Source organism: Populus nigra, chromosome 18 (genome assembly GCF_951802175.1).
Source record: "Populus nigra chromosome 18, ddPopNigr1.1, whole genome shotgun sequence".
NCBI lineage: Eukaryota > Viridiplantae > Streptophyta > Magnoliopsida > Malpighiales > Salicaceae > Populus > Populus nigra.
The window spans coordinates 666,645-685,658 of record NC_084869.1 but is presented as its reverse complement, the minus strand read 5'-3'; the positions used below and the strand labels follow the sequence as shown (position 1 = coordinate 685,658).

Here is a 19,014-nt window from a genome sequence, read left to right as displayed (position 1 = left end):
GTAATTATAATTCTTAACCAACTCAATATTTAAAAAAAATCGACAAAGATAATTTAAAAAAAAATCATAAAAAAATCACATGGAAAAACACTGCAACAATTCACAGTATTTTAAATAAAAAAAGTATAAAGCTAAATTCTTAATCAGCTCAATATTAAAAAAAAATCAACAAATATAATTTTGAAAAATAAAGAAATAAAATAGAAAAATTAAGTGGAAAAACATCATAGCAATCCATAGTATTTAAAAAAAAAATTACAAAGCAAAAATTTTAAAAGGTAAAATCAACAAAAATAATTTAAAAAAAAAATAAGAAAGTTGAAAAAAAAATTGAAAAAAAAAAGAAAAAAAAGGAAAAGCTAAAAAAAAAAAGAAGGAGAAGAAGAATCACTCTGGATTATTGTTGTAATCCACAGTGTTTTGTGTGTGGGGAAACAGTAAATCCCCTACACGGTTTAGTATATTAGTTAATATCAAGATAGACGACACGGAATCGGTAAAATCAAAAATCAAATGAAACATGTCAAACTACTTTCTCATGTTATGAAAGAAGATATATTCAACAAAAAATAATAAGCCACAGTTTATTTTTTTAGAGAAAAAAGGTTTTTGAAAAAATTTAAATTTTTATTTATTTATAATTTTTAATTTTGTTAATATTAAAAATTAATTTATAAAAATAAAAAATACTTTAAAAAATAATTACAATGTAAAATATGCGATGAAATAAATGATAAATTAGTAAAATAAATATATATGTATTTTTAAAAAATGATATTATTTTAAAGATTAAAAAAAAAATTTCTTCACCCATAAGAACATATATTGAAATAAGTTAAGACAATGTTGGCAACTTTATTAAAAAAATAAGAAGCGTAAATTATTTCTAAAAATCTAAAAGGTATGGCATTTTTATCATGCGCACATCACTATACACTCTTTTACGTGGATCTGTTATTTAAAATTTTGCTTTTTTTTTTAATTTGGTACTTGAATTTTTTTTACATGATTGTATTTTTTTTTAGCTAAATTGAAAGGCAAATGAATTGACTAAAAACAATTTTTTTTAAAAAAAAAAAAACCAAAGTAGAAAAGGCTCAATAAATTGGTGATGGTTTCAAAGTTTATACAAAAAGTTAATTTAATCCTCGTGCTTTAAAAATTTTATATATTCAGTATCTCAATATTTTTTTCAATTCAATTTTAGTATAAAGGTTCACTTTTATTATATTCTGGTCCATGATTTGAGAGATAAGAGAACAAGGTTATCGAATTCCAAATATAGAGAAAAAATATCATTGGGGTCAATTTTAGTCACCAAAATAATCCATTTTTATGTCAAATGATTTCATAAGATGATGAGATTTCAACTTCAATGTTTTTTTTACCTTGAGAATGCCTTTAAAAAAATAAACATGGACTCAAAAAGATGTTTGGTTTTGGGTTGATTTCGGGTTTTGAAACAATTTTTGAGTTTTTTTCATGTTATAGATAGGTTTATCAAGGTTATTATGGTGTTTTCCAGGTGTTTTGGATAAAAATAAATTAAAAATAAATTTTTGGGTAAAAAAACCTTAAACTTAGATTTTTTGGTTACCATAGTGATCAAAATATAGGGGAAATTAGATAATGTGTCATCTAATTTAATTTTCTTTTAAAAAAAATGGGTGGGTGACTTTGCAATGAAAAAGAATTACCGGGTTAAGCATGTGAGTTTGTCATAGCAGGCCCATACGCGGGTCCTGACAAGATAGGCCAAGCAGGATAGCATTGTTTTTTATTTTTTAAATATATTATTTTCAATTTATTTGATTATATATATATACAAGTTTTTTTTACTTACAAAAACGTGTTTCATATATAAATTTTTTATAACAAAAAAGAAAATGTTTAGTGCAAATATGTGAGAGCTTATTATGACGTGTTAGCTTTCACTTTTAATTTGCATAATAAAAGATTTGTTTTTATCCTGATGTTTTTTTTTTAATTATTCTATATACATTTAATTTTTAAAAATATTATCCTAATTCATCTATAATTATTTTTTGTGTTTTATATGAATAACAAAATATTTATTTATTTTTCATAATATTTATAACAAGTGTAGCCTTATATAATAATTTTTTTATTTTATTCAATAAATTTTATGTGTATTTTTTTTATTATTATTTAATTGAATGAAAATTTGATTTTGGTAAATAAAATCATTCAAGACAATCATGTGAAAGACCCATGTTGTAATGTCAAATATTTTGATTTCTCAATGTTTATCAATTTATATTTTTATCTTCATTTATTGTTAATAATCTTTTATTTTTATTTGTTAAAATGTATTATTCTTAATTTATTTTATTATATATACACGCAAGTTTACGTTTACATGTTGGAAAAACTTTCATATATAAATTTTTTATCATTTAAATAGAATTACACAATAAGTTGAGTTTTATATCTTTTTTTCTCACAAACACTTTTTTATGCATGTCATCATAATCACGCCAACCTTTTTTTTTATCTTAGCCTGCAACGGCATACTACAAGCCATCTATCTAGTTCAATTTAGTTGAAACAAGTTACCAAATGCATAATCTCTAGGACAAGGTCTACTTTTATGTAAACAAACGTTGCTATTGAGATGAAGAGAGGCCAGATGTTTGGGAGGCAGAGACGGGAAACATGGAATTGTTCATGATACTAAGAAGTCCAGATCCTGAAAGGTTTTAGGCACTGACTTGAAGGCTGTTGCTGGGATAGCAAGAAACTCCAGGGCATCGGCAAGGAGAAGAAGGTGAATTTGCAGGTTTGAAACAAGAGCTGCTCAGAATGCATTCGGAGAATGCCTGGAATCGAAGAAGGTAAATTGCAAATGGAGGTAATGAAACTGATGGAGCTGGGTAAGAGAGATGAGAACAGAGCAGAGGCACGACGAGGACCTGGAAATGATCATTGAGTAAACATGGAAAAGTGAAGGGCAACATGTTGTTTTTGTGCTTCTGGAATCTCTCTTGATCTGACTGGCTGTTCTATCATCCTTCTCCATGGGCCAATTACTTTCTCCATCTCCATAGCATCAACAAAGTTGCGTAACAAATTACTATATATTTGATAATATAATATTTATCTGATAAAGTAATTGTGGTTGTTTTTTAAAGAATTTTTATTTAAAAATATATTAAAATATATTTTTTAATTTTAATTATGTGAGAAGGTTTTTCTCAATGACAAATATTAACCTGACACAAATCACCCAATGCACATCAAAGGAGGAACAGAAAACGGTGTCGTTTGAATTGAAAAATATTAACGGGAATAAAAAGATATAAAATATGGGAAGACAGCCTCTCTAGATAGAAGCACCAAATCAGGATTCGAACTAGGGTTTTGCAGCAAATAATAAAACTCGTAATTTTCCCTCCAATTCCCACCCCCCCAAAAAAACAAAACCTCCTCTCTCCACTCTACTCTAACCGTGCAGAATCAGTCAACGTCAATGGCGTCACGATTCCAGGCGGTGGCGTTAGTGGCGTCGCCGTCGTATCCAAACTCCATTGCTTGGTCCGACGATAACTTCATCGCCGTCGCTTCCGCTCACCTCGTCACCATTCTGGTAATCATCATTCTCTAATTACTCACTCTTGCTACTAATAACAGTCTATTGAGCCAATGCAGTCTATCGAAGCTTTTTTTTTTGTTAATTAGTTACTGATTCTACTAATTAAGATCGTAATTAGAGTAGATTGTGTGGTTATTTAGTGATCGCAATGAAAAAGTTTCAAAAATTCTAATTTTTGGCTTAGCCACTTCAGAAGGAAGCTTTTTTTTTTTGTGTTTTTGGTTTTGCTTAGCTAGTAACTATTGTTATTAGTAATTGCAAGAACAAAATCTGAAGCTCTTTGTTTTTTTAACTTTAGTTTTTAATTCCTTATTTTTTCTTAATTAGTTGCTGCATATGCTAATTACTATCGTATCTGGAGTTGATTTTGTGGTTATTTGAATGCAACTAAAAAGTTCAATTTTTTTCAGATTTTAGTTTCGCAAATTCAGTGATGAAGTGTTTATGTTTTTGGTGTTGCATAATTAGTTAGTATTATTACTAGTAGTTGCAAGAAAAAAGCCAAGGAAATTCAACAATTTCCTTGGATAAAAGGGATATTGGTCATCGCATCGCCATAGTAAAAGGGATATTGGTCATCATCATCGCATCGCCATAGTAAAAGGGATATTGGTGTTTTATTGTTTGGATTTCTGTGTTTCACTTGGTTGTTAGTGCTGCTTAATAAATGATACTGATAGTTACTTTTGTAATTTGGAGTTTATTATGTGTTTCTTTAGTAGATGCAATAGAAAAAGTTTGAGGCTTTTCTATTTTAGGTGTGGAAATTGGGCTTTTATTATTCTAATGTTTTAAGTTCCTAGTAATTTTTTATTGATCACTGTGATTTTGTGAGGTATAGAATCCAGCAGTGCCTTATGGACCAAGAGGTTTGATCAGAGTTCCGACATGTGAACCATACCCAATTGGTTGTGTTAATAGGGAGGGTATGCCTTTATTACTAGTTCTTTTGAGAAATAGGTTTCAGCCTTTTGATTTACACAGTTAAACATGTTGCCTTATTATTCGGAATGTTTGCAGATTTATTCACTAACTGCATGCTGCCCGCTGCATTATCTCGAGACCGTCATCCATGTGTTCGGTCAATTTCATGGTCCCCAATTGGAATGGCTCCAAATTATGGGTATGAATTTAAGGGTTTTGGTCATATGATGAGTTGTTACGATAATGTTCACAGCCTTTGCTCCTCTTGAACTAAGTTCATTTAAAGGTTGAGCAGATCAATTTATGGTGTTCCATTTGTAATGTAATTCTATGCAGGTGCTTGCTTGCTGTTTGCACTGTAGAAGGGCGTGTTAAGATTTACCGTCCACCTTTTTGTGATTTTAGTGCGGAGTGGGTAGAGGTAATGAAGCACTTATTCATGCAATTTTCTAAAGTGTAGTGAGGATTGAAAAGTCAATGAAAATTTTTCCTTTTATAACCATCATTTACTGAATGATTATCTAATAGATATGATGTTTGCAAGTAATAATGGAATATAATTTTTGGTTTGGGATGTTGATCATGTTTATATGCATTGATCACAGTCATCACTCTCGCACTTTCCTGTAGGTTGTGGATATATCAGATAGGCTATATGATTATCTTGCCAAAATCAATTTTGGGGAGTTAGATAATACCCCCTCTGAATTCTCCCACGTAAGTTCTCAGTTATTAAATCACCTGGTTTGAATTCTCTGGTTACCATTTGATTATATTCCCAGTTGCTGCATCATCCAAGGATTGTTTTTGTTATCATTATTGTCAATATCTTTAATATTTTGAGTCTTCCCCCAGGGGCAACCAATAATCCAAAGATGTGCTGATGAGCGACCAAAATCCTGTGCTAATGACTTGCCAAACTCTGGCACATTAAAGCAATACAAGCGAAGGAAAGTGAATGTTACCACTTACAAGTAAATAGTTCTTTCCCTTTTCTTACTCCCCTCATTTTTGGTTAGAAGATTGTTTTACTGCCTTAACTCTTTACTGTCTCTCAAAGTGCATGACGAAAACTGCATATATTTCTTTTTTGCACCTTGTCAAGTTCACAACAAGAGAAAACTGAGTAGGAAAATTTTATAGCTTCCTAGTATTGCACTCTTTTGTTTATGAAGAGAAAAGGAATGGTTGAAAATGCTTTTAACTAACATCTTTCATGTGGACCATCAAATTTCTCTCTAAAATGGGTTTGGGGATGAAAGTTGGTGCCAGGAAGAAAGGGCACCAAATTTTTCTTTTTCTGAAATCTTTCTCCTTTCTGTTTCATCTCCACTTTCTCTATGGAACTGAGCTGACAAGAATAGAACTTTCCTTTCTTTTGGTATTACCCCAACCAGTTTTGTATCTGGCAAATGAGAACTTACATCGAATAATCCTTTGAGTTTGCTGTTCCTTGGATATTTCTTTAATTTTAACTTCAACTCATTAGGTCTTTTTTCAATGACTGTACAGCATTAAGGACTCAGAAACTTTTCAGAACCAGCTATCAAATCCTATTAATAGGGGGAGCACCACTGCTGGATCTGACCAGAAAAATAAAATAGACAGAAGGAAGACAACTAAGGTAAGCTGTTCTCAGGGAAAAAAGAAAGAAAGAAAGAAAGAAACAATCCCTTATATTATCCTTCTCTCCTCCCTTTCTATAGTGATGGGAACTTAAATATGTAACTATATAGTTTGCATTTTCTTGTCCAATCTGACATGGGAAATGCCTCTTGAAACCTTGTTTCTGCCTGTTATTTAATATTCAGGTCCTTGGGAACTGCACACTCCCACTAATTACTGCAGAGAAATATGCTTCTCGCTGTGCCATGTTATCGTCACTTGTTATTGCCTGGTCACCAGTACTGTGGTTGCCATCAAAAATCTGTTCAGCTCCAGAAAATGACTCGTCCAATGGATTCTCTATACTTGCAGTTGGAGGGAAGTCTGGTAAAATTTCTGTCTGGAGAATTAATGTGCCACAATACTACACTATTGAGCATAGTATGGTCCCTACTACTGTAACATTTATTGGACTTTTTCAAGCCCATAATTCATGGGTCACAACAATCAGTTTGGCATTACTGGGTTCCAAGTCTAATCCTCAGGTCTTATTGGCTAGTGGGAGTTCTGATGGGAGGTGAGTTAGGTATGCAAGAACTTCTAATCAGTTTTTCATTATCTTTATAATACACATAAGCTATGGACCTTGTGTTCTGTACACTGATATGCTGGAAATGGTTTTAAACAGAATACCTTTGTCCTCACTGTAAGTTTGTAGGTCCTATGTCTCTTAGAATCTATAGAATCATTAGGTCAATGGTGTCACCTAATCGATTTGTCTCCGTATCCCTTTTCAGAGAAAGTAAAATATCTCTGAAAGTATAGTAACTTCAACTTTAGGATGAAGAAAAGAAATCTATACAATGCCAATTGTAACTGGTGCCTAGTTGAATGGACACATGCTGATGGTGTAAGGCCATTCTTCTGAGCATCTGAATAGCCAAACCCCACTTCCCATTACCTTTTTACTATGGATGACAGAACCTTTAACCCCTCTGTTTTTCTTTCTTTTCAGTGTGAGGATCTGGATTGGGAAGGGTGAGGAGTTGCTGGAGCCATCAGGGGCCAATAATGCTCCCTTTTCTCTGCTGAAGGAGGTTGGTGTTGTCATCTCCTTCAACAGTTCTGTTTGCATATTTACTCATAGCAGTGAAACATTTAAATTTCCAAGCAGGTTGTATCTGTCAATTTTGTCCCAATTTCAGTACTATCATTGGCGGTACCTGTTCAAACCATGCACAAAATGCTTTTAGCAGTTGGCAAAGGATCTGGTTCATTTGAAGTATGGACAGCTGACATATCCAGCTCCAAATTTGATAAAGCTGGTTTATATGATGCTCATGACTGTGTTGTAAGTATCTTAATATATAGTTGATCAGTCTTCTGCTGCTTTTTGATGATCCTTCATATATTTAAGAATTCATCAGGTCACAGGTTTAGCTTGGGCTTTTGATGGATGTTGTTTGTACAGCTGTGGCCAGGTACTAAGATTTATTCTGTGCAATGCCATGACACTTTTTGACTTAAGTTATAGGATTAAATATAAGTCCATCAATTGCATAATATTGAACTATTAATGATGCAAGGAAAATTATGTCCGTGCTTGGGTTTTGCATGGAAGTGCTCTTTGCGAAGTATCGATTCCTTCAAATACTCCTTGTTTGAGGAGCTCAAATGATGTATGATGTTAACCTTTCTTCATGTTATTTTTTTATAACATGTGTACTCTAGCTCTAAAATTTAAAATTATTTGCAGCTTCCAAATGTTTTTGTTTCATGCCTTGGTGTGGCAGCATCCCCTGGAAATATTGCACTTGCAATGGTATGTTACTTCACCTAAATTTATCACCCTCATCTACATGTTTTTAGTTGTGTACGACATCTCTATTAAAGTGCTTTATTTCCCCCTCGGAATTATCTGATTGTATTCTTAGATTTCTTACTCATTATACCCAACTGTATCAAATTATGTTTGTGACTTATTTACTTTGAGCTTCATGACATGGCTCCTTAGAAAGCTGAGTTTGAAAAATGTCACCATCAATTTTTCCTGAACGTGGAAAGATCAAGAAGGTTCTGTCTGCATTTGATGCTTAGCTTTTACCTAACTCTTGAAAGTTTGAGTCCCCAAAACAGAATGAAGGTAGATTGTCAACTGTTAACTAGATCATGTACTGGCCATCAGAATTCAGAACTATAAACGTATTAAACAAGGGAACATTTCTATTGCCTTTGGATGCACATGGTTTGAGTATACATGTTCTCAACTTTCCTGTCATGTTCAAAAATAAAAAAACTCTCCCGTCTTCTCTTAACAGAAGAAATGTATTTGTTTATTACCATGATGCTGATGACAGGATATTATATGTATGCACGCTGTAGATTAATTACTGAAACAACTGTGCTTGATATTTGCAGGTTCGTAATGTAGATGGTGATTCATTGGATCCCATGTATGAGGGAAGGTGAGCCGAATCATTCTGCCAAAATGCTTTATCACATCCAACAATCACAAGTTCTTGCATCTTATCAGCTCTTGTGTGTGTGGATGGTGAGATATTAAGAAAAGGTCGAAAGAATCTAGTGCAACTGAATTTAATTGAAAAGGCCTTTTGACCAACTGCTGGCAGCAAAAGAATACCAAAGAGAAATAAGTCAACAAGGATAAACCAACATTTAAACATATTGTGTTGGTGTTTGTTTGCCTTTGTTCCACATAAATAATGACTCTTCTTTGGAATGTGCAGGCTTCAGAAGGCTGTAGTTGAGTTCCTCTGGATAGGTGGACAACAGAAGGATATACTGTCTCCTTCTTCCTCTGATTTTGCTAGCGAAGCCTTTCTTGGTTTTTCTGCAAATGAATTGAATTATTGGGAATCTGATATTCTATGGTATTTAACGAAATATGAAAATCTGGATAACCCTCTAGTTGTTTGGGATATAGTGGCAGCATTGTTGGCTTTCAAGCAGTCTACACCAAAGTACATGGACCGTATACTGGTTAAGTGGCTTTCTGTGACTTTTTTGGGTTCATACACAGGCCTTTCCATTGGCGAGGTTCTGACATGCATCCCAGAGAATTTCTCGAAGATAACATCTCGACAATTGCACCTCCTTAATATCATCTGTAGACGTGTAATACTATCTGATGTGAAGGCTGAAGAAATTAATTGTAAAGTGAACTTAGGAGGTTCAGCAGCTGCCAAAGCGGAGCATCTAACTTTATGGTTAGAGTTTCTTTTTAGCAGTGAAAAAGAACTTCGTGAAAGGCTTGTGGGTTTCAGTTTGGCTACTTTTATAAATCGTTTGTCTGGTTCAACCACAACATTTCCCCGACCTGGATTTTGGTATCCTGTTGGAGTAGAACAAATGGAGCTGTGGATTGCACTTAATCATGATCGTGTTAGGGAACAACTAAAAGTCCTCGCATCAGAAGTCAGAAAGCATGAAAGAAGGTACTCCTTACCATTTTGTTCTCAATGATGAAAGATATGTTAATTATGATATTATAATTATTTCATCAGTTCTTCCATGGGCCAGAGATGGGGCGACTTAGAGGACCATGCGCTCTCTTGAGAAAGGAGGAAATAATAGACAACGGCATCATTTCTTGAACATGTGGAATAAGAAAAGGGAACCTGTGTTGCATAATGCATTTTTTTCTTAACTATCATAAATGCAAAGAGCTCCATCACCTCAAATAAAAATAAAAAGCTGAAATGACATCGTTTCGTTTGTTTTATTTTCTCTGTAAATTACCTCATTTCGTGGAAGCATAAAAAGTGGGATCTGAGCCCAATTAAATAAGTCGGAACTTTTAATTGAGTGGGGTTAGTTAGCTACGAGAGTTTATTCTCATGGGAGGAAATATTTGTAATTTTTTTAACACTTTCAATCTGCTAACAGTAAGTTTACAAATATACGAGGAAAACAGGTAGCAAATCAAAATTGTTTGTTATATAGATCAAAATGCACTTTGTTTCAGATACCAAGATCAATAAAAAAGATGAATTGCTATGTGAAACATGCAGTGCATGATTTGTTCTGCGAGCTTCAAATGTCTTTAGAATCAGGCCAAACTAAAAGGCTAGTCTTGGAACATAATACAATTATGGTCTATTCCAATGTCCAAGCGCTTGCTTGCTTGCAGAGAATGGCCTAGCTGAAATGCTGATCTTTGCTTTGAAGATTTTAAGTTTGTCTGCAAAATGTGCGCTTCTGTTTATTATATTTGAGCCGTGCTTATTCTCTTACTATGTAATTTTTTGTTCAACACAGGCCTCAGTCGAGTGAATATGGAGTTGAAGAGCAATGTATCTATTGTTCAGAGCCAGTTACTTTTGATTCTCCAGAAGTTGCACATTGCCACTGCTCTAACAGTACTGACGAAACTGTTCAGATCTACCAAATGGCAAGATGTGCTGTTTCCATGCAGGTTTGCCCAGCTATCCCTCTATGGTTTTGCAAGTGTTGTTGTAGACGAGCTTCCAAATTGCCACCGGAGACTCTCTTTACATTGCCTGGTTATCCTTTAGATTTCAAATCCTTGACAGAATCTCCTGTTCAAGAAATCCCCACGAAACCCTTGTGTCCCTTTTGTGGGATACCTCTCCAAAGATTACAGCCAGATTTTCTACTCTCACCTTCACCAGTATAAGCTTCCATTCCTCGTATATTTATGACATCATACATGATGAGTAGTTTGTTTTACTAGCTAGAATAGCAAGAAGCTAACGGAACTCTGAGCATTTTGGTTACCAGGACTAGGAAGAAATCTGAAGTGAAGAGTTTATTGTGCAATATAGAATGATAGGAATTTAACATGAAAAAACTAGAAAGAAATTTTGAGGCTAACAATTTGGTGCTGTAATATCATGGTCATGGTGTCTGTTTTTGAAATACTCGAGTATATACAGTAATGTATTATTGGCAGGATATGTCAAAAAGCAATAATGTATAGCTTAATTTGTTTTTTTCCCTATTCCACTGTCAGAATTTTTGTTTTTGCCCTAATTGACTCGAGAAGTTGTCCGGCCATCTGACAACTTGAATTCAGGAGCTGGAAAAATTGATGTGACCAAGAGGTTTCCGACCCATGTTTAAGAAATGTCGAGCAAATTTCATGGATGTGGGGCAAAAAACTCTGCAAGGACCCACAAAAAATGAGATTGGTTCCCACAAAGGTCCAATTTACAAGACAAGCAAATCAGGCACCAATTTGCACGCAGCCAAGTGGAAAATGGCTACTATCTCTTTCCTGGCCCTTTTTTCAAATTCTTGAGTCCCAAGGATAATCATGTCAGATTTAGCTTTTTCATGCAGCCCTAGGGCCATCTTCTGCTCTATTTGAAGTTACCAGTCAATGTCAATTTCCAACAAAAATTATGAATGTCAATAGGTCGTTGGAATGGATTTTCAAAACCTTGAAAGTCATTTTTGGACTTCTATATAAGAAAGTAAAAAAAAAAAAATTCATTCAACACTTCAGCAAATGGTCAGAGATTTTGGTTTGAAACTTGAAATCCAATGCTGAATGTAAAGTCCACACCATCTAAGTTTTGTGTTTTCTTATGTTGTTTTTGATTTCTTATTTTTCAAATTAAAAACGTTAAAAAAATTATTTTTTATATATTTTTAGACTTTATTATGATAAATACAAAATTAGGGTAAGATTGGAACTTGAAATCTATTTTTTTCTCTATTTTTTATCGGATACAAACATACATGAAAATGAAATCAATCAATATAATAAAGATTTCTACGCTAAGATGATTTTCAATTTGCATATTAGAACAAATCAATCAACAAGGCATGGAGTTGGAGATTTGCCACTTCAAGTGCTCTTATAGCCTAATCATGCATTAATCATCGATTGTTTAAACTTGTTAAAATCTGGAAAACATGTTTGTAGCGTGCTAAATATAGTTTTTAGCAGAAAAGGACCTCTGGGCATTAATTAAAAGTGAGAGTGACATTCATCCAATTCTTCTTTTTTTTTGAAGAATTGATGTGTACATGTTGCACGGATCACATTGTTAAATTAAATATGAGTAGCCCTTCAGAAGCAATAATAATTAATAATACATCAATTAAGATTAAGTTTTCTTTTCAGACAATTTTAAAAGTGTATCTTCACATCGATTTTGTACATTCAAAAAAAAATTAATGAGTTCACCGACCTTGACTTTATATTGCAAGAGCATAATTTGAATAATTCTAAAGAGTATAGCTTAACTGATCAGATTTTATGTTAGTTTTTTAGAGGTTATCAGATCGAGTTTTCCAAACTTCAAGCTGCTAGAGATTTAAATGGTTGTTAATTTCAGAATTTACGGAATTAGTTAAAATACGCGTAAACTAATCTGGACATCTATATTAATTAAAAAAGAAGAAGCATAATCTTGGATGGAAGATTTGTTGACTTCCTTTCAATTTTAGGGAAAAAAAACCCTGCCAAGTGATTATGCATGTTTGCCTAATGCCAAGAGACCTGAAATTCATTCACTTCAAAGATTTATGAGGATGCTCATGAGATATATCATTCCGTCTTTAGTTATTTTGGCTGATGTGACATGAAAACAACAGAACAAGCCATATTATCAAAGCACCTCTGGTATTTATTGCATGAGGGTGGAGATCTAGCGGTGGGGGCGATAAGGATGATCTCGTTTTTTGTTTGTTTTTCAGACACTCGGAGACAGGCAAAGCGTTTCACAATCTCTCTATGTTTCCATTTTTTAACAAGATTTTTGGATTTGCCACTTACGTGCCCTCTTTGAATGCGTTATCCATTGCAAGCAAGGCCTTTTCAGGCAAGGCATTGAGCCTCCCTAGTGATTGCGACCTCCGAGCACATGGGGCTGCACAGGCCACCATTCATTGCATCGATCTCATGCTCTGCTCCCTCCCTCGACTTGAGCAACATGTATTGGAGTCACGGCACCGATTTCAACTCCGCTGTTTTTTAAGATTTTCAAGCCGAAAGAATCTGTAGGGTAAATTGCATTGATTTTATTTTATTTGGAGATTGAAGTAAATTGATACTTCAACAATAATCAATTTGTTTTGTTTTCTAAAATTAAAATAATAGTATTAGAAGTTGGTATTGTTATTAAAAAAACTGGTCTAACTAAATCCATCATATCAAATAATGAAATAATTTAAGATATATTATATGTTTATTTGATAAGTAATGGATGATACTTTTTTAATTGAGACGTATTAAAATAATGTTTTTTAAAATTTTTATTTTATTTTTAATATTAATACTAATACGTCAAAATTATATATAAAAACCCTTAAAAACATCAAATTGATGTTTTTTAGACAAAAATAATTTAAAAGGTATAAACTACTACAGTATCAAATTAATACTAAAATTATATTTAATGATTGAAATTTAAACAAATTTGAGAGGGTTGAACTTAAAAGGGAAGCATGAATTTGAATCCAATCTAATCCAAGAATCGAAAAACAGTGGTTATGTTATACAAAAAATAACATGAAAAGGCTGTCAGTGTTTGTGTATACAGTGAAAAATTAGACAAAAAATAATAAGAAAGTGGAATGAACATTGAAAACTACTACTTGGCTTCATTAGTCGTGGACTTTTGGTTAATTATATACAATTTTAGGCCTTTTCTTTTCTCCCAAGGAAAGCAGCAAATGGTATTTCCGTGGCAAGAAAGTAACCATTATTAATATTTAAAGTGTATTTGATGATGTTGTTTTAATTATTTTTAAAAGTTTTTTTATTTGAGAATATATTAAAATAATATTTTTTTATTTTTTTAAAAATTATTTTTAATATCCGTATATTCAAATGATATAAAAACATAAAAATATTAATTTAAAATAAAATAAAACAAAAATTTTAATTTTTTTTAAAATGTTTTTAAAACATAAAACCAATCCGAGTATTAAAAGCAGCTGAGATATCCTTTACTTTTAGAAAATATATTAAAATAATATTTTTATTTTTTAAAATGTATTTTTAACATTCATTTAAAATAATCTAAAAAAATTAAAAAATATATGTTTTTTTTAAAGGAAGGACACGCCGCTTAAACGAGCACCCCTGAATCTTGAAAACAGCCCATCACCCATGCTGTCCGTCACAAATCGATGGCTGAGATTTGGCAATCGAATCAATCACAATCAAGATTAGATGGGGTCCATTACCCAGAGTGCCCACTTTTCACATTTGCAATTCAGCCATCAGTTTCAGTTGTTTGCTGCTTCTTCAATTTTAAAGAGGGGAACACGTTTTTTATATATATATATATATAAAAAGAATAGCACGTGGATTTAAAAGATTAGGTAGAATAGTATTTTTTATTAAAAAAATAATAAAATATCATATTTTTTTATTATTGGATTTGTATGAAGTTTGTGTGGGCGCGTGAAATGAAAATTGTACCCTTATAAAACAATAACATATAACTATAGTTGGCGGGGTAATTTGATATTTTTACAAGAGTCCATTGATTATTGTTAAATTTAAAAGGGAGTAAATCAGTCTTTTTCATGTTTTTTTAAGTCACAGTGAAATGACTATGCCACCTTTAAAACTATTTTTTAAAAATTGACGTACAAGGAAGTTTTTATATTTTCAATTTTTTAAATACATTAACATGACTTAGATCCTTTAAAAGTAGATTTTTCTCTAACCTTGAGGTTTTTTTTTCATTATGTTTTTTTTTAATAATCTAGTTTATAGAGAGACAATTCAGTAATTTTAAAGTTGACGATATATGTGTTGCACACGTCAACGAGAGGGTAGTGATCACAATTTTTAGACAGCAAGTATGGAGTCACCCAACCACAAGACATCGGCTTCGAGGACGGTGTTCAAATCATCTTTGTGATATGTTTCGTATTTGTTTCTGTATAATTAATTTATTTTGATGTGCTTTCTGTAATATTATTATAATCTCATGAATTAAATTGCAGCGGAGTGCAAACATGTAATCCTCGTTTTATTTTTGTATGTACAAGCACCAACTCTTTTATTAATAATTATATTTTTCTTGATATCAAAAAATACGTTGACAACACATGCATGTTTATTTGTTGGTGTTTGAAAAAAATAATCTAAGCCAGGTTCAATGATATGTTAACACCTTTATCTTGTATTTATTTACATATATTATTCTTGGTTTTTTTTTATTCATGCTTAGAACCTTTTTTGTCAAAAAAAAATCATGTTGAAAAAACATGTATATTCACTTCTTTTCCTGAAAAAAAAATCCAGCCAATTCTTTTCCTAAAAAAATATCAAAATAATTTAGATATATATAAAAATTAATTTAAAAAAATAAAAAAATATAACTATTACGTTTTAAAAACATTTTTATAACATAAAAATAAACCATCAACCTCCGAATGAAGATGAATTTTCTTTGCACTTGACTACAAGGAGATTGGAATTAATATATACAATTCAATCGAGTACTTAGTATTATTAATTACAGAGACAAAATCACATTGGTTGACTTTTTAAAATTGGAAAACGTGCACCAAAGTCCAAATTGAAAACATGGTCAAAACCTTGTCCAAATTCTCCACGTTCATCTCATAACTAAGACAGTCTTCATCTCTATCTATCTATCTATACAGTTGTTTTATGTCATGGACAGGGATAGAACTGCCAGCACAACAAGTTCGATTCTCGAACAGTCAAATTCCATTGCAGCAGCACCGCACCCTTCCTCTCTGGTGGCTTGAACAGGTAAAGGCCACCCGTTGACAAATAACTATTGCCTCTTGTTTTTGCCCCCTGGGGTTTCCTCAGGTCAAGGTTTCTGAATCAAGATTCTGTTCTCGGTTTTTCTCTAGAAATATAACATATTTATATCATAAAAATATCTTAAATCTTATTCTTGATATAGTATTGAATCAGCTTGCATCAATCCGAAAGGGTGTAGTTTAATTTATTAAATTCTGAATTTGTTATTCATAAATCACCAGTTTAAAAATTTCAGGACCCGTAAAATTAGTTGAGTTACATGCAGTCTAGTCCGAATATTCATGTTATTTTTTTTAAAAAAAAACATGATATTTACGATGTGCCTTTAAATAATTAAAATCTATATAGTTTAACATTGCTGATAAATCAACAATCTTAATTGGATAATATATTAATTTAATCTCAACTTAAATTTAAGGTTTGAATAATATATTGATAGAATGATTACTTAATAAAATTTGAATTTACTATTTAAATGTGTTAAATAAGTTAGTTTCCATATATTCAGATTAAAAAAAAAGTAACAAATATTTTTTTATAAAACACATTAATCGGAATAAAAGTATTGATTAAAACAGTATTATTAAATCTCCAGCATGAGTTGACCTTGTCAATTTCCGACGACACGATTAGCAAACAACAACGACCTAATCAACTTATTCAAAAACCCGATTTATATATATAAAAAAACTACATAAGTTTAATTTTTTAACAAAATCATGAAATAAATCCGTTCTTATTTACCAATGATAACCTATTTAGACGGTGTCAGATCAGATTTGAAATTACAGTGCAAATTGTATTTTTTAAAAATTTAATATTTTATTATTAAAATTTAATTTTTTTAATATGTTTGAATCGTTTTGATGTGTTAATATAAAAAAAAAAATTTTAAAAAAAATATTTTAATACATCTTGCCATGAAAAATACTTTAAAAAACAACCATAACCACATTCTAACGTAGGATTAAAGAATGATTTAAATCTGGTTTATTTTTATGTTTTAAAAATATTTTTTTAAAAAAAATATTTTATTTATTTATTTTAAATTAATTTTTTTAAATAATTTAAAATTATTTTGGTGGGTAATTAAATATAGATTTAAAAAATAAAAAATATTATTTTAATATATTTTAAAATAAAAATAATTTAAAAAACAATAATTAAAGCATTAACTAATATGGCCATAAAATATAGAGAAAAGTACAAAACAACCCTCACTGGCAAGGAAAAGACAAAAATAAGAGATTAGGCCAGTCAGTTAGCAGTACTATTGATTTTCTAACACCAGCACAAAGTGTGGGCCCACTAGGCTCCATGGTTGTTGCGCTTCTCGAGGAGGAGATAAAAACCGATACTATCTACCTGCTCGTCACGGCGGTGCACGGTGACAGCTTTTGTTACTCTATCACCCAACAACCAAATGCTCGATCACACGTGGCACTTAGCTTGGCGTTTGCTATGGTTCTGGAGATTAGGCTCGCCCGCACACTAGCATTTCTAGCGTTCATGGGTACATCCGATCGCATCGTTGCTTATGTGACATGCATGGATGGATGGTACATGACATGAAATGGCATGCATGGAGTTTTTTTGTTATTTTTTGGGGGGTTTGACAGAATTGGGTTGTTGGATTAAATTGAAACTAATTTGGATTTTTTGGGAAAAAATAATCAACTAATCGTGAAGGTGGGTTTTTTTAAAAACAATAATTATGATATTTAGATCAACCAAACCAACTACATGTAAATTAATTTTCTATGGGTTTCGTGATGTTGTGTTTATTATTATTATTATTATAAAATTTAGTTTGATTTAGTGGGTGAATCCAATGAATTATAAGTTCAAAATCTCCTTAAAACTAGATTTTATGTTGAATTCGAGTAGAGGATGATTGGGTCGACATAGTTAAAATTTAGATGAGATTTTATTTTATTTTATTTAAAAAAAATACTTGAATAATATTATTTTAAATTAAACTGAGTAAATATGATAATTCTTTCACCTTACGAACCATATTTACTCAGTTTAATTATTTTAAATTAAACTGAGTAAATATGATAAAAAAACTGTTCTGGTCTTGGTAATTAAGGTCCATGATAGCTATGTGAATTTTTGGGACAGAAAGAAGGGAAGGGGACGAGGATTGTTTGGGTGTACAAGAAAATAAAATATTACAAGATGACATAAAATTAATGCGTTTGAATTTAATATAACAATTAAACAAAAACAATTATGATTTTTTTTAAAAGTTAAATTTAGCTCTGGTGAGAGACATGCCTGAATCATCATCCGAAGCAGCAAGGAGTTCTTGGGGCAAGTAAACGTTATTGTAAAGCATTTACACACATGTAGTTAAAAAGCTTGGAATAATTTGATGAAAAGATCTGAGATCTGGAATTAATTTAAAATCCCATACTATGTAGAATAATGCATCTCGATTTTGAAATCAACTTCAAGATATAATAAATAGTCTTGGAGCATGACTTGAATTCTGCAGTATATATAAAAAAATGTGTTATCTTGTTCTAGAAAGTGAAGATTAAGTATATGACAAGTTTAGGAGTTCTATTTTTTTTTATTATTAGGATTTTCTAGTTTTTTTATTCAAAAAAAATAGTTTTTCTTTCTTATTCCTTACCAATAAGGTTTTTTAGTCTTTTTTTTTTTCTATATAAAGCTCTATAATAGCTTTTTTTTTTTGTCGAGTTATGCCTGGATCAATAAAAAATAAATATTTTGGATGTTTTTCCATATTCATGTTATTTTTAGGATTTTGAATTATCATGTTAAAACTAGATTATATTAGTGTTTAAAATTAAAAATTTATCTGAAACACATCTATTTATGTAATTGGTCACATTCAAACAAAACCTAAATCTAAATCTTTTGAATAAATAGAAAAATCTATTGAAGATATAAAAAACAAATCATTTAAAACACATAGCAAGTTAAAAACAACCGATTACATTTTTTAAAAAAAATTCAAAAAGTCACTGATGACAATAAACAGATAAACTCACAACCTCAAAAAAAAAAAAAAAAAAAGAAGAAAAAGCAGATAATCCCAAGAGATTAGAATAATCAATTTCAGAAGTCAAACACTATCAAATGGTAACTGCTG

The 19,014-nt window shown here is 31.4% G+C and overlaps 1 protein-coding gene across 1 annotated transcript; it reads left to right on the top strand.

The window, feature by feature from the left end:
* Window positions 1–3,341: 3,341 nt before the first annotated feature.
* Window positions 3,342–11,123, top strand: LOC133678202 (uncharacterized). The gene is made up of 16 exons (XM_062100438.1): window positions 3,342–3,607; window positions 4,455–4,539; window positions 4,634–4,736; window positions 4,874–4,958; window positions 5,168–5,254; window positions 5,393–5,511; window positions 6,050–6,161; window positions 6,349–6,719; window positions 7,158–7,239; window positions 7,317–7,493; window positions 7,570–7,623; window positions 7,729–7,821; window positions 7,899–7,964; window positions 8,561–8,607; window positions 8,890–9,597; window positions 10,421–11,123. Exons 1-16 carry the CDS (start codon window positions 3,491–3,493, stop codon window positions 10,797–10,799), a joined length of 2,685 nt encoding a protein of 894 aa, XP_061956422.1. The 5' UTR covers window positions 3,342–3,490; the 3' UTR covers window positions 10,800–11,123.
* The last annotated feature ends 7,891 nt before the right edge of the window (window positions 11,124–19,014 follow it).